Raw genomic sequence first — 14,697 nt, 5'->3', positions numbered from 1 at the left:
AGTACATGTGGGATCCGAAGGTGGATGTGCCAACCATCATGCAGCCCCTCTGTGCCAGTCTCTGTGCCAGTCTCTGTGCCAGTCTCTGTGCCAGTCTCTGTGCCAGTCTCTGTGCCAGTCTCTGTGCCAGTCTCTGTGCCAGTCTCTGTGCCAGTCTGTGATGCACACGGGCAGCCAGCTACTCTTGGACTAGTAAGAGTCAGCCTGTATTAAAAACATGTCTCAGAGTAGGAGTGCGGATCTAGGATCAGGTCCCCCCTGTAATTAAATTCATATTCATTATGATCTCATATGGCAAAACTGATCCTATATCAGCACTCAACTAAGACTTGTTAATATGTGTCCTGGGCTAGACCTGTGCCAGGCAGCCCCTCTCTGCTAGCCTGTAATGCTCAATGTCAGGCAGCCGTTCTCATAGGTTGTCCCCCAAATAGCACCTTATATAGCACAATACTACCCATAGGCTTTGGTCATATGTAATGCACTGGGCCTCCCAAGTGGCGCAGCGGTCTAAGGCACTGCATCGCAGTGCTAGAGGCATCACTACAGACCTGGGTTCAATCCCGGGCTGTATCACAACCGGCCGTGATCGGGAGTCCCATAGTGCGGCACACAACTGGCCCAGCGTCGTCCGGGTTAGTGGAGGGTTTGGCCGGGGGTGCTTTACTTGGCTCATCGCACTCTAGCGACTCCTTGTGGCGGGCCGGGTGCCTGCAGGCTGACCTCGGTTGTCAGTTGAACAGTGTTTCCTCCGACACATTGGTGTGGCTGGCTTCCGGGTTAAGCGGGCGGGTGTTAAGAAGTGCGGTTTGGCTACTGCTGGAGGAATATCCCTTGAGCAAACAAACATGATCACAAACTAAATAACTTGACCACTCTCCATTACTGATGTGATGTTTATATGGGAATTTTATTTTATTTATTTAACCTTTATTTAACTAGGCAAGTCAGTTAAGAACAAATTCTTATTTACAATGACGGCCTAGGAACAGTGGATTAACTGCCTTGTTCAGGGGCAGAACAACAGATTTTGACCTTGTCAGCTCTGGGATTCAATCTAGCAAACCTTCGGTTACTGGCCCAACGCTCTAACCACTAGGCTACCTGCCGCCCCAATGGGAGTTTATTCATCCCATTTAGCATTGAAGATATTTGTGCTATATCAATATAGACAGGTGAGAAACCAACTGTCTAATGTAACTAAGAACCCGTGGAGGGATTAAAGGGCCAGGCCTTATAAAAGCCATGTATTCCTCTACAGAAACAGAACATAGGACTGGTGGTAAAGAGGCATCTAGCAATGATGGCTGAAACAAGATGGATGGTTCATTTCAAAGAGATCAAGGGAGAGGGGATATATTTAGTAGGGGTTTATCAGAGGTCAGAACTGTACCGATGTCGATGCCCCTGCGTGGTTCCCCCCGGCCTCCGATCAGGTCCTCCACCCAGTGGATGTAGTTGAGTCTGAGAGGCACAGTGGGGATGAGACGCTCCAGAGGGATATCTATAGTCAGCCCAAAGTCTTCCTTCAGCAGGGTACAGGTCAGGGCTCGCACCGCCTCTGGCTCCTTGAAGTTCAGCCTGCAGGAGGGGGAGGGGCAACAGATGTTGTAGTTACAATGCTAAAGTAAGTACACCATAACTACACAGGTAAAACAAAAACAACAACTACACCATAAACCCAGACCTTAACACATTTATTGTAAACTCACAAAGAGAGCCACTAACTAAGAAGCTCTAAATTAAATGGCAAATCAATTCTACCCCACCCTGCTGCTTCTCCTAAAGACCACCCTGCCCCTGCTGCTTCTCCTAAAGACCACCCTTCCCCTGCTGCTTCTCCTAAAGACCACCCTGCCCCTGCTGCTTCTCCTAAAGACCACCCTGCCCCTGCTGCTTCTCCTAAAGACCACCCTGCCCCTGCTGCTTCTCCTAAAGACCACCCTGCCCCTGCTGCTTCTCCTAAAGACCACCCTGCCCCTGCTGCTTCTCCTAAAGACCACCCTGCCCCTTCTGCTTCTCCTAAAGACCACCCTGCCCCTGCTGCTTCTCCTAAAGACCACCCTGCCCCTGCTGCTTCTCCTAAAGACCACCCTGCCCCTGCTGCTTCTCCTAAAGACCACCCTGCCCCTGCTGCTTCTCCTAAAGACCACCCTGCCCCTGCTGCTTCTCCTAAAGACCACCCTGCCCCTGCTGCTTCTCCTAAAGACCACCCTGCCCCTGCTGCTTCTCCTAAAGACCACCCTGCCCCTGCTGCTTCTCCTAAAGACCACCCTGCCACGGCTGCTTCTCCTAAAGACCACCCTGCCACGGCTGCTTCTCCTAAAGACCACCCTTCCAGGCTGACACCATGTCACATAAACCGCCCCTCTTCCAGGCAGCCCTAGACTGCATTCCCCCCTTCCCTTCCCGAGCAGCCCAGTGCTCCATATCTCCCATCCCCCTCATTACTGCTCATCACACGTCAACCACCACGATATGACCCGTCGACAAATTAAATGAGCTTATCAATTTACACTTCTTCGCTAATGATACAGAAATCATATTTTCCAGCATTAAAGCACATTTTGTGTTTGAGAAACAACACACAAAAGAATTTTGGGGTTTGAGAAACAAAGAGTGGGACAGATAGAGCAAGATGTGTGTAATTAACCAGTCTGTGTGCTGCATTCACACCTCCAGACAGCAATTAGACACCTGGTGATAGGAGCGTCTGGCACCTCCTAGCTGGGTTCGGGGGGGCGAGACGGAGAGCCTATTCACCACAGCTACAGCAAAGAGGAGAGAGACTTTCACTGATGACGAGCGTGACTACAGGGAGAGGATGAGTTAGACTACGTGCCTGTGGGGGAAAGTGTAATTTATATAGTACAAATGTGACAGACTGGGGTTCGAACCCGTGTCCCTGAAGACCGTGTTAGCCCACTGAGCTAAAGCCTAGGCATTGGCTACGGTAGTCGTCAGGTTTCACAGTTTCTCCCTTCTCCTTAGAAGCAGTCCGATGATCAATATGCAGAGAACGAGGCCATTCAGAGCCTGCCTGCTCAGCCTTCTATTTTTAGACCTTAATGTGTGTGTGTGTGTGTGCGTATGTACTGCAGAGCACTGCAACGCCGGATCTCTATGGCAACCACCCCACACAGGCAGTAAAGCACACGTAAATCCAGCCACGCTGGAGCAATATGGCTGATACCGGAAGAAGCGTGAGCGTGCACGAGATCGAGACGCACATTGTAGGGTGGACGTTTGTGCGCCAGACGATGGACGGTGTGGGACATGGGACAAACCGGTGGCAGTATAAACCACGTTTATGAGAGAATTGATGTTGTCTGTGACTCCGGTGGAATGATAAGGGCAGTAAGAAGCCTACGGGAACCTGACCTAATGAAAGCAGAGTAAGGTTGTGAGGGGGACGAAGGTTGAGATCTGTTGTTAGGAGGGTTGTGGGCTGTGGTGGGTGAGTACACAGGGAATTCTGGTCTCCAAACTACCTGGGCGGAGGCATACTCAGCAGTTTCCCGCTGCATTTGGAAATACAATAGTGAGAGGACAATAAAGGGAAAGACAGAGGAAGTACAGCAATTAGAAGGGGGGGGGGGGGCAAAATATCAGCAGATGGAACAGAAGAATGTGACCTCATGAGAGAAGTGAAACTGTGATGAGCACAAGAACAGTCCTAGTGCAGTGAGATGAACAAATCCATTTCTACCGAGGGAACTGCTGCAGCTGAAGAAGCCAGAAGCCAGCAGCACAGTTAGCCCCCACGTCTCCCCCCACCACTGACGTAGTCCATCAGCACAGAGAGAGATGGAAAGGTGACCTTCAGGTTAAACTCATTTTAATTCTGAATGCACAGGATCATTTTTGGGCAGATTAGCAGCTCCATTTCCCGCATCAGGTTATTTTTCGCTGCACTTAACACAACATGTACTGACTGTTCCTGACTCAGAGGTGTAGCCAAGACGAGGAGCTCCACTTTAAATGAAGAAGGCACTTCTAAGTATGTAGAAGAGCTCATCAGGTATAAAACAAAGAAAACTTTTAGGGCCACTAAGTTCAATGCAAAGGAGAAGCTGAAGCCATTCAAAGAAGCCACAGTTATCCTCAGTAAAGAGCTCAGCCCTAATCAAAGTCCATGCTGATCAGGGGGTCTCATTGGTTAACAAGCGAAGCAATCAGAGGTCCAGGTAATCAGAAACCCAGTCAACCAATCAGGGAGACTGAGGTGATTTAGCGCACTTCTATCATACAAACTACCTATCTAGTGCCTTCAGAAAGTATTCATACCCCTTGACATCCCACATTGTTGTGTTACAGCGTGAATTCAAAATGGATTAAAATGATAATTTCTCACCATCTACACACACTACCCCTAATGACAAAGTGAAAACATGTTTTAAGAAATGTTTGCTAATTTATTGAAAATTAAATACAGAAATATCTAATTTGCATAAGTATTCACACCCGAGCGGCAATTCCAATTCTTTTGGGGTAAGTCTAAGAACTTTGCACACCTGAAAAAAAAAAAAGCTAATTATTCATAAAACAAGTTGATTGTCAATCATTGCTAGACAGACATTTTCCAGTCTTGCCATAGATTTTCAAATTCCACTTCGACATTATGGGGTATTTGTGTCACTAATCTACATACATCTCAATTGAATCCATTTTAAATTCAGGCTGTAACAAAATGTGTAGAAAGTAAAGGGGTGTGAATACTTTCTAAAGGAATTGTATATGGTCTAGCCAGGGGACTCGTTTTCAGACTGATCCATATTTCTCCCTTCACCACCACCTCCTCCTCCTGCCTTCTACGATGGTAACAATTCAAGCAGAGCACCAGGAAGGAACCCACTGTGAGATGGAAAGTTCCATTGCTCCATTTATTAATGGAAGGGGGAAAAAACCTCCTCCACCCACCAGGGATGGTTTCTCTGCTGGTAATATCTGCACCCCCAAAAACGATGACAGCCCAATGAAATGTCACCCAGAGTGGTGAATTTTTTATGCCCTCCCGTGGCATCATGGGTCGTCAGCCAGCCAGCCAGCCAGAGACAGCCGCGATGGAACGCCTGGACTGGGTCATCTCTCTGGTTCATGCTTCCTAATCCCATCTCTCTGCCATTGAGTCCTCGCTCTCTCCATCTCTTACATCGCTCTCCCTCCTTGACGAGAACCCCCCCAAATATATCTTTCAATTCTAAAGGCTAATTCTCTCTCATCCCTCTCGTCAAACTTCTCTCAATCACATACCCCTCCTCTCTATCTTTCAGTCTCCTCCGGCTCCAGTGTGGCTCAGTGAGAGGAGACTGGTTTATTCATCTCCCAGAGGGATTGGTCGTCTCCTCGTCGTCTCCCCAAGATAACTCTGATCCACTGAATCAATGGCTGCTCAAGTACTTAACTAAGGCTACTTACCAGATTAATACACCACAAATACAGAAGTATGCTAATCCAACCACTTGCTTGGTGGCAGAAGGGGATCCTAAATCACTGGCAAAGAACAAGAGGAAAATATCCATAGACAGGATTTGCCAAGCAGTGGACTAACCTTGAAGTTCCCTTGAAGCTTTAAATTGTGTTCATACTAGTGTGAGAGCTGCAGTGCTGGATTGTAGGGATATTCAGGGTGAAGACTTGTCTCTCACTGGTAGGTCTGTTTTCAGTTTACGATCTTACACTTTTGGGACTACTGCATTTGTTCCATTGCACCAGGCAAGCTCAATCAAGAGCTGCTGAAATATTTGAAAGAGAACAAATAATATTTTAACCCACGCAGGTCTGGTAGTGAGCTAACTCTAGAGAAAGAGGTTGTGTTGTCTCCCTCAGTCAGTCATTCTGTCCATCAGTGAGTCAGGTATGGTAATATTAGTCCCGTTTGGCTCAGTTGGTAGAGCATGGTGTTTGCAACGCCAGGGTTGTGGGTTCGATTCCCACGGGGGACCAGTACAGGGAAAAAAATAAAAAAACGTATGAAATGTATGCATTCACTACTGTAAGTCGCTCTGGATAAGAGTGACTGCTAAATGACTAAAATGTAAAACGTAAAATGTAATAGAGCTCTTTCTGTCTGTCAGAGTCTAGTTCTGTCAGTGAGTCGTCTCTCTGTCCGTCTGTCAGCGAGTCATGTACTGTATAGTAATGATTTTCTCTTCTGTAATTACCACCTGGCTGCTGCAGATGGACATCAAGCTCTCCTCTGCCTCACTGCTCACCCACACAGTCACTAAACGGCCACGCCAGACAGCTGATAAACTAACTAGCTCACACACACTCTGCACATTCACAATGAAAATACCCACAGCCCACGCCAATATGTTTTCACTCATACAGTAGATGCTTGCACCTGGTGGTCCCATCGGCATGTCTGTCTGCATTCATTTGCATTTACACAATGTAATTTTCACACTGAGCAGACGGTTGCCAATTTCAACACAAAGACGAGGCTGGATCATTTCCAGCGTACAAACAAGAGGGGTATACACACATGAGCATGGGGGGGGTATCCACCAACTAATTGGAGTGGTGCTGGACAGGCTAGTCCAGGGGCAGATTGGGCCTTCAGTCTGTCATTAGAAGGAAGCAAAAGAGAGGCCGGCTACACAGGACACTTTTCATCCTCTACCATCAAACAGAGACCGCACAGTTAGTAGATAGATAGGGAGAGAGAGAAAAATAGAGGAGAGGGGGATGAGGGAAGAAGAGGAAGAAGAGACAGAAATAAGGCAGAGAAAAAAGAAGCAGAGATGAAGGACAGGACAGAGACAAGAGAGAGGTATAGAAAGAACAGAAGAAGAGCAAGAGAGATGTGCTTTATTTGGCCCCGTCAGCTCCAGATCAGCACGAGGTGTAATGATGACCGCGCAGTTGAGTTGATGTCAAAAACAAAATTATCCCAACAGCCTCCCTCTCTTTCTTTGTTCTCCTGCTCAGCTGTCAGGTCTTTCGCTCTACTGCACCTGGCTGCCTATCCAGCCAGAATAACCTCTCCTGCAGACACAAGCGAAGGCAGTACTGGTCGACCAGGACGTCTTTCAATCACGCCTCTAAGCTTCTTGATACAACACTTTATTTAGTCTTGTAAATGAAAAGAAATGATTGAAATTGGTTTCTCATAGACCCTCACATCTCTATTCCAAATCAAATTATGTTTTTTTTTACAACAGAATCAGAACCAGAACAAAGGTGATCTACACTGTCCCAGAACAGAACTGTTATTTTAAAAGCATGGGAACCGGTTAATAATGTTATTTTATGTTCCAGGTGCAACAAAGCGCCTATGCAAAGCCCTCACTCTGTCACTCAGAAACGTATTCCAGTGTGTGTGCACATAGGCAACCTGCCCCTCCCCCTCCGAAGCATAGTCTGGTGCCGCTTTGCACACTCACAAGCTTCTTAGCTAGCTAGCTGCTCCAACTTTAAGCCAACTCTGAAGTTCAAAGAAATTCAAAGTTCCTCAATAGGTATGATTCTGTGGGCCTAATTCAGATAATGCACGCCATAACAAGATACCCAGAGCTTCAAAGCAAGCCTCGTCCTCCACCCTCTCTCGCCAAACAACATTTCTGTTGCATCTCGCGCCCTACACTCGCCTGTCCAATGCATGTAAATACCTTCCCTGCACTGACTGGTAAAGTAATTTAACGCTGAGCTAAATGTAAAAAAAAAAATGTATTTCAAAGATTTAAAAAGGAACAGAAAGGAATGATGTAAACCATTCTTTTTTTGTTGTTCAAACTGGTTCAGAACTTCATTTTGCCGGTCGGAACAGTGGAATGAAACAAAATAAGGGTTCTGTTAAGATTGGAACTGAAATAATTGTCCAACCCATGACTGTCTGACTTCAGCAGCCAGCATGTTTGTTTTTCCCACAACCAGGAGGGGGGTAAATCACACAAAAGCACACCACGATGTGATATGTGACAGGACTCAGGACTCAATCACACAATCTTCCCCCTTGTCAGTTCTGTGAAAGAAATCTCTCTCAAGCCTCTGTGCTGTGAAGAAGAGTCATGACAATCTTAACAGTAGAAATGTGATCTGAAAAGCAACTCAGGGAGATAGAAAGCAGCACCAAAGCTCTCTGCATCTCCACATCCATCTAGGCTCCCTCTCACTCATTCGCTCTGTCCCTTCCCTCCCACCACTTCCATCCCCACCTCTCTTTCTTCTGCTCTCTCTGCATATTTCATATCCCTGTGTGTGTGTCCCAATTACTGGCTGGCAGACCCTGTGCTGCAGTTAGTGGCTCAGGGAGAATTGAGACTGCCTTCCATCCTCCCCAGGCTCTGTGTCCCATAACCCCCCACTCTGCAGCTCCCAGTCCCTCTCCAGCCCTGGTTTACAACTTCCCACTCCTCCCCATCAGAGCTGAGATTCTGTCTGTAGTGCATACATTAATCATGAGTCATCCTTTTTCTTCCTCTGTAGCTGATTAACCTCACAAGCAACCACAGGCATTTGCCTAAACCCTGCTCCAATAGAGATCAGGGAAGCTAGTGTCTATAGGTAATGTCTAACTTAACGATAGCACCAACATGGCCTGGTTACTAATCATCATGGTTGTCAGCAATGACGCCCGTTAAGGTCATCCTGTCTAAATACTGAACACCTAAAGTGACCTCACCTCCTCCCCATACCCCATCAGCTCTCAACACTCTAGCACTCAGCCATCCAATCATAACGGTCAGCTCAATGGGACGGGCACTGGGCGATGTGTCCCTGCAGAGGCATTGATTGATCCCTGCCCAAATCCATTGATCCCTCCAAAAGAGGAAGGGAGAAAAACACCACAACACCATAAAAAAGGATGAGAGGAAAATCAAAGAGTCTGATGCCTCTCTCCTGCTAAGTCTCTGAACCTCCTACTGGGAGTTCAGCTAACATAGTGAGGACACACACACACAGGTGAGAAAGCTACAGTAATGAGAGAAAATGCTGGGAAGTTAGCAGCACTTTGCACTCAAGGACAAAAAAAATAATCATCCTGCCACACAAATGGGTTTTACTGGTGTGACAAAATCAATAGTGGCACAAAATGGCACTCAGTCGTAGATAACTTGTCAACAGCCTACTCTGGTCGAGTACCTCCAACAGCACATTTTTGTTGTAGCCCCTGACAAACATACCAGATTCAACTCATTGATGGCCTGATGATTAGTTGAAAAGTTGACTAATCAAGGTGTGTTTGTCCGGGATTGTTGATGGGGTATTAAATAAAGGTTAAATAAATATATATATTTGAGGACCGGAGTTGGGAACCACTGGCCTGCAGCATATGTACTGGGGCGTATTCATTACGCCGATTTTGTTGCAAAACGTTTCTTAAATGGAAACAACCGCAACGGACCTATCTGCATTTGTCAAATAGAACTATCGTTATACTGTTTTCTTCCGTTTGGTTCTTAAACGGTCAACGATGTCAGTAGCTAATGAATACGCCCCTGTACTCACATAGCTCTGCCAGCCAGGTTGGTGTGGACATGCTGCTCGAAGTCTGGATACTTGGAGGCCAAGTAGGCAAAATCCGGAGGCTTGTCTTTGTAGCGGTTCCGCGGGTGCATTGATTTGTTCAGTGACATTCTCACTTCACTGTGGAAGAAGGACACAGCTGTATTTACAACTGCAACTATTCAAAGGGTTGGAAGGCTAACAAGTTAGCTAACTGACGTAGATGCGTGTAAAAGCATACAAAGATAACGCTATGTGGGTATTAGCTAGCTTGTTAGCAAACAACAGGCATTCATCATTAAACTGCAAGCTAGCTAACGTTAGCTAAAGCACATTTCAACTCCATGCTGCCTGTCAACAAAATGGCTAGCAAGACCTCTCTAAACGTGATACGCTAGCGTTAGCTAATCTCTTTTTTTGGTGACTTGAGTACCTGAAATATTCGCTCGGAATATATTCTAAAAGTTTGAAAATGTCAACAGTTGTCTTGCACACACGAGCAGAGAACTCACGTTAGACTTCTTGCATAAACGTTTAGACCGCGTTTCTTCCGGGATGGTGGATGAAGTCACAACTCTGCGCCGAGACATTGGTTGACGTCAATATTCCGCGCATTTTTTGAAACAGTTTTATTTTTTTAATTTAACAGTAACATGCAAAACATGAACATAACAGCCAGAGGGATTCCAAAGAAATGAGAAAAAAAGGAAAAAAAACTATTCCACATTATATCAAATCAAATACAGACATATAGCGAATACATTTTTTTGACATTTTGTTTTGTATACGTTTTAAAGACTCTAAATAGTTTTCCAAATCAGATTTTAAAAAATTAAGAAAAGGGGCCTTTTCTTCATAAATTTTGATTTGTGTATGAAATATTTTCCTAATAAAATAAAGAGATTTATGACACTCACGTTCAATTGTGGAATCAGTGTAGTAAAATAATATGTCAAACAAATATAACACTTCACTATATAAACAATTACAGAATAAGTGTTCAATAGATTCAGTTTCTAGTTCACAAAAACTGCATTCACTGGTAACATCAAGTATAAATTTAGAAATCAAGCTATTACATGGATAGAATCTATGGATTATCTTAAAGGAGATCTCCTTTACTTTATTGGTCACCATAAATTTGTGTGGAGTGAGCCAAGCACGGCGCCAGTTTACATCAAACGATGATGCCCAACAAAATATCGCAGAGGGAATAGACTTCCTGTAGAAAATATCCCTTAATAAACGATTGTTGAATTTCGTATCTAGTAGATCAATGGCATTCACCTGAATATCGCTTACAATCGGAGATATTCCAAATTTATTATTATATATATATTTTTTTGAAACAGTACCAAAGACACATTTTGAAGTGTCAGTGCTATCTGGAATCCTTGGGACGTCCCTACCCTAAACCAATAATCTAACTTCTTACCTAACCATGTTAAATTTCAACTTCAATGGGTAGGATCCCAGATAGCACGGACCTTTTGAAGTCTGACAGGCTGAGGCTACATACGAAAGTATGTGGACATCCCTCCAAATTAGTGGATTTGGCTATTTCAGCCACACCCGCTGGTGACAGGTGTATAAAATCCCCATAGACAAACATTGGCAGTAGAATGGCCTATACAGAAAGCTCAATGACTTTCAACGTGGCACCGTCATAGGATGCCACCTTTGCAACATGTCAGCGCATCAAATTTCTGCCCCAGGTAAATTTCAGCTAGAGCTGCCCAAGTAAACTATAAGTACTGGCTAGCTAGCTAGCTAGTCAACTTCTACCGACTAGCAGCACTGTAGAAACTAATAATACATTACAACGGAACGATTTGATTAGTGTAGTGTTAGCTAGCTACATAGTTGTCTTTGTATCTAAGATAATTGTGTAGTTTAGAGTAATTATCGAGGTTAGCTAGCCAGCTATTTTCGTCACCGCGCAGTCCCACCGTTCTCCTACCTAGTCAACAACTGCTAGCTAGCTAGTCAACTTCTACCGACTAGCAGCACTGTAGAAACTAATAATACATTACAACGGAACGATTTGATTAGGGTAGTGTTAGCTAGCTACATAGTTGTCTTTGCTGTCTTTGTATCTAAGATAATTGTGTAGTTTAGAGTAATTATCGAGGTTACCTAGCCAGCTACACTTTCAAACAAAGTCAACAACGCAGCCACTGCTAGCTAGCCTACTTCACCAGCCAGCAGTACTGTATCATTTTAATCATTTTAGTCAATAAGATTTTTGCAACGTAAGCTTAACTTTCTGAACATTCGAGACGTGTAGTCCACTTGTCATTCCAATCTCCTTTGCATTAGCGTAGCCTCTTCTGTAGCCTGTCAACTATGTGTCTGTCTATCCCTGTTCTCTCCTCTCTGCACAGGCCATACAAACGCTTCACACCGCGTGGCCGCTGCCACTCTAACCTGGTGGTCCCAGTGCGCACGACCCACGTGGAGTTCCAGGTCTCCGGCAGCCTCTGGAACTGCAGATCTGCGACCAACAAGGCAGAGTTCATCTCAGCCTATGCTTCCCTCCAGTCCCTCGACTTCTTGGCACTGACGGAAACATGGATTACCACAGATAACACTGCTACTCCTACTGCTCTCTCCTCGTCTGCCCACGTGTTCTCGCACACCCCGAGAGCTTCTGGTTAGCGGGGTGGTGGCACTGGGATCCTCATCTCTCCCAAGTGGACATTCTCTCTTTCTCCCCTGACCCATCTGTCTATCGCCTCCTTTGAATTCCATGCTGTCACAGTTACCAGCCCTTTCAAGCTTAACATCCTTATCATTTATCGCCCTCCAGGTTCCCTTGGAGAGTTCATCAATGAGCTTGACTCCTTGATAAGTTCCTTTCCTGAGGATGGCTCACCTCTCACAGTCCTGGGTGACTTTAACCTCCCCACGTCTACCTTTGACTCATTCCTCTCTGCCTCCTTCTTTCCACTCCTCTCCTCTTTTGACCTCACCCTCTCACCTTCCCCCCCTACTCACAAGGCAGGCAATACGCTTGACCTCATCTTTACTAGATGCTGTTCTTCCACTAATCTCATTGCAACTCCCCTCCAAGTCTCCGACCACTACCTTGTATCCTTTTCCCTCTCGCTCTCATCCAACACTTCCCACTCTGCCCCTACTCGGATGGTATCGCACCGTCTCAACCTTCGCTCTCTCTCCCCCGCTACTCTCTCCTCTTCCATCCTATCATCTCTTCCCTCTGCTCAAACCTTCTCCAACCTATCTCCTGATTCTGCCTCCTCAACCCTCCTCTCCTCCGTTTCTGCATCCTTTGACTCTCTATGTCCCCTATCCTCCAGGCCGGCTCGGTCCTCCCCTCCTGCTCCGTGGCTCGACGACTCATTGCGAGCTCACAGAACAGGGCTCCGGGCAGCCGAGCGGAAATGGAGGAAAACTCGCCTCCCTGCGGACCTGGCATCCTTTCACTCCCTCCTCTCTACATTTTCCTCTTCTGTCTCTGCTGCTAAAGCCACTTTCTACCACTCTAAATTCCAAGCATCTGCCTCTAACCCTAGGAAGCTCTTTGCCACCTTCTCCTCCCTCCTGAATCCTCCTCCCCCTCCCCCCTCCTCCCTCTCTGCGGATGACTTCGTCAACCATTTTGAAAAGAAGGTCGACGACATCCGATCCTCGTTTGCTAAGTCAAACGACACCGCTGATTCTGCTCACACTGCCCTACCCTGTGCTTTGACCTCTTTCTCCCCTCTCTCTCCAGATGAAATCTCGCGTCTTGTGACGGCCGGCCGCCCAACAACCTGCCCGCTTGACCCTATCCCCTCCTCTCTTCTCCAGACCATTTCCGGAGACCTTCTCCCTTACCTCACCTCGCTCATCAACTCATCCTTGACCGCTGGCTACGTCCCTTCCGTCTTCAAGAGAGCGAGAGTTGCACCCCTTCTGAAAAAACCTACACTCGATCCCTCCGATGTCAACAACTACAGACCAGTATCCCTTCTTTCTTTTCTCTCCAAAACTCTTGAACGTGCCGTCCTTGGCCAGCTCTCCTGTAATCTCTCTCAGAATGACCTTCTTGATCCAAATCAGTCAGGTTTCAAGACTAGTCATTCAACTGAGACTGCTCTTCTCTGTGTCACGGAGGCGCTCCACACTGCTAAAGCTAACTCTCTCTCCTCTGCTCTCATCCTTCTAGACCTATCGGCTGCCTTTGATACTGTGAACCATCAGATCCTCCTCTCCACCCTCTCCGAGTTGGGCATCTCCGGCGCGGCCCACGCTTGGATTGCGTCCTACCTGACAGGTCGCTCCTACCAGGTGGCGTGGCGAGAATCTGTCTCCGCACCACGTGCTCTCACCACTGGTGTCCCCCAGGGCTCTGTTCTAGGCCCTCTCCTATTCTCGCTATACACCAAGTCACTTGGCTCTGTCATATCCTCACATGGTCTCTCCTATCATTGCTATGCAGATGACACACAATTAATCTTCTCCTTTCCCCCTTCTGATAACCAGGTGGCGAATCGCATCTCTGCATGTCTGGCAGACATATCAGTGTGGATGACGGATCACCACCTCAAGCTGAACCTCGGCAAGACGGAGCTGCTCTTCCTCCCGGGGAAGGACTGCCCGTTCCATGATCTCGCCATCACGGTTGACAACTCCATTGTGTCCTCCTCCCAGAGTGCTAAGAACCTTGGCGTGATCCTGGACAACACCCTGTCGTTCTCAACTAACATCAAGGCGGTGACCCGTTCCTGTAGGTTCATGCTCTACAACATTCGCAGAGTACGACCCTGCCTCACACAGGAAGCGGCGCAGGTCCTAATCCAGGCACTTGTCATCTCCCGTCTGGATTACTGCAACTCGCTGTTGGCTGGGCTCCCTGCCTGTGCCATTAAACCCCTACAACTCATCCAGAACGCCGCAGCCCGTCTGGTGTTCAACCTTCCCAAGTTCTCTCACGTCACCCCGCTCCTCCGCTCTCTCCACTGGCTTCCAGTTGAAGCTCGCATCCGCTACAAGACCATGGTGCTTGCCTACGGAGCTGTGAGGGGAACGGCACCTCTGTACCTTCAGGCTCTGATCAGGCCCTACACCCAAACAAGGGCACTGCGTTCATCCACCTCTGGCCTGCTCGCCTCCCTACCTCTGAGGAAGTACAGTTCCCGCTCAGCCCAGTCAAAACTGTTCGCTGCTCTGGCACCCCAATGGTGGAACAAACTCCCTCACGACGCCAGGACAGCGGAGTCAATCACCACCTTCCGGAGACAC

The 14,697-nt window shown here is 47.0% G+C and overlaps 1 protein-coding gene across 2 annotated transcripts in view; it reads right to left on the bottom strand.

The window, feature by feature from the left end:
- LOC115206286 (methyltransferase 16, N6-methyladenosine) overlaps nt 1–10,012 on the bottom strand; it is a 28,563-nt gene extending 18,551 nt beyond the window's left edge. The window contains exons 1-3 of one of the 2 annotated variants that reach the window (XM_029773063.1): nt 9,963–10,012; nt 9,454–9,591; nt 1,394–1,581 (exon numbers count right to left, since the gene is read on the bottom strand). In XM_029773063.1, the coding sequence (XP_029628923.1) occupies nt 1,394–1,581; nt 9,454–9,581 (316 nt within the window). In that variant the 5' untranslated portion in view covers nt 9,582–9,591; nt 9,963–10,012. Of the gene's footprint in view, nt 1–1,393; nt 1,582–9,453; nt 9,592–9,883 lie in introns of both variants that reach the window. The other variant, XM_029773061.1, reaches the window with a different exon arrangement.
- Between the last annotated feature and the right edge of the window lie 4,685 nt (nt 10,013–14,697).

The sequence above is a fragment of the Salmo trutta genome, chromosome 13 (genome assembly GCF_901001165.1).
Source record: "Salmo trutta chromosome 13, fSalTru1.1, whole genome shotgun sequence".
NCBI classification, from domain to species: Eukaryota; Metazoa; Chordata; class Actinopteri; order Salmoniformes; family Salmonidae; genus Salmo; species Salmo trutta.
This window is presented reverse-complemented; position numbering and strand designations above follow the sequence as displayed.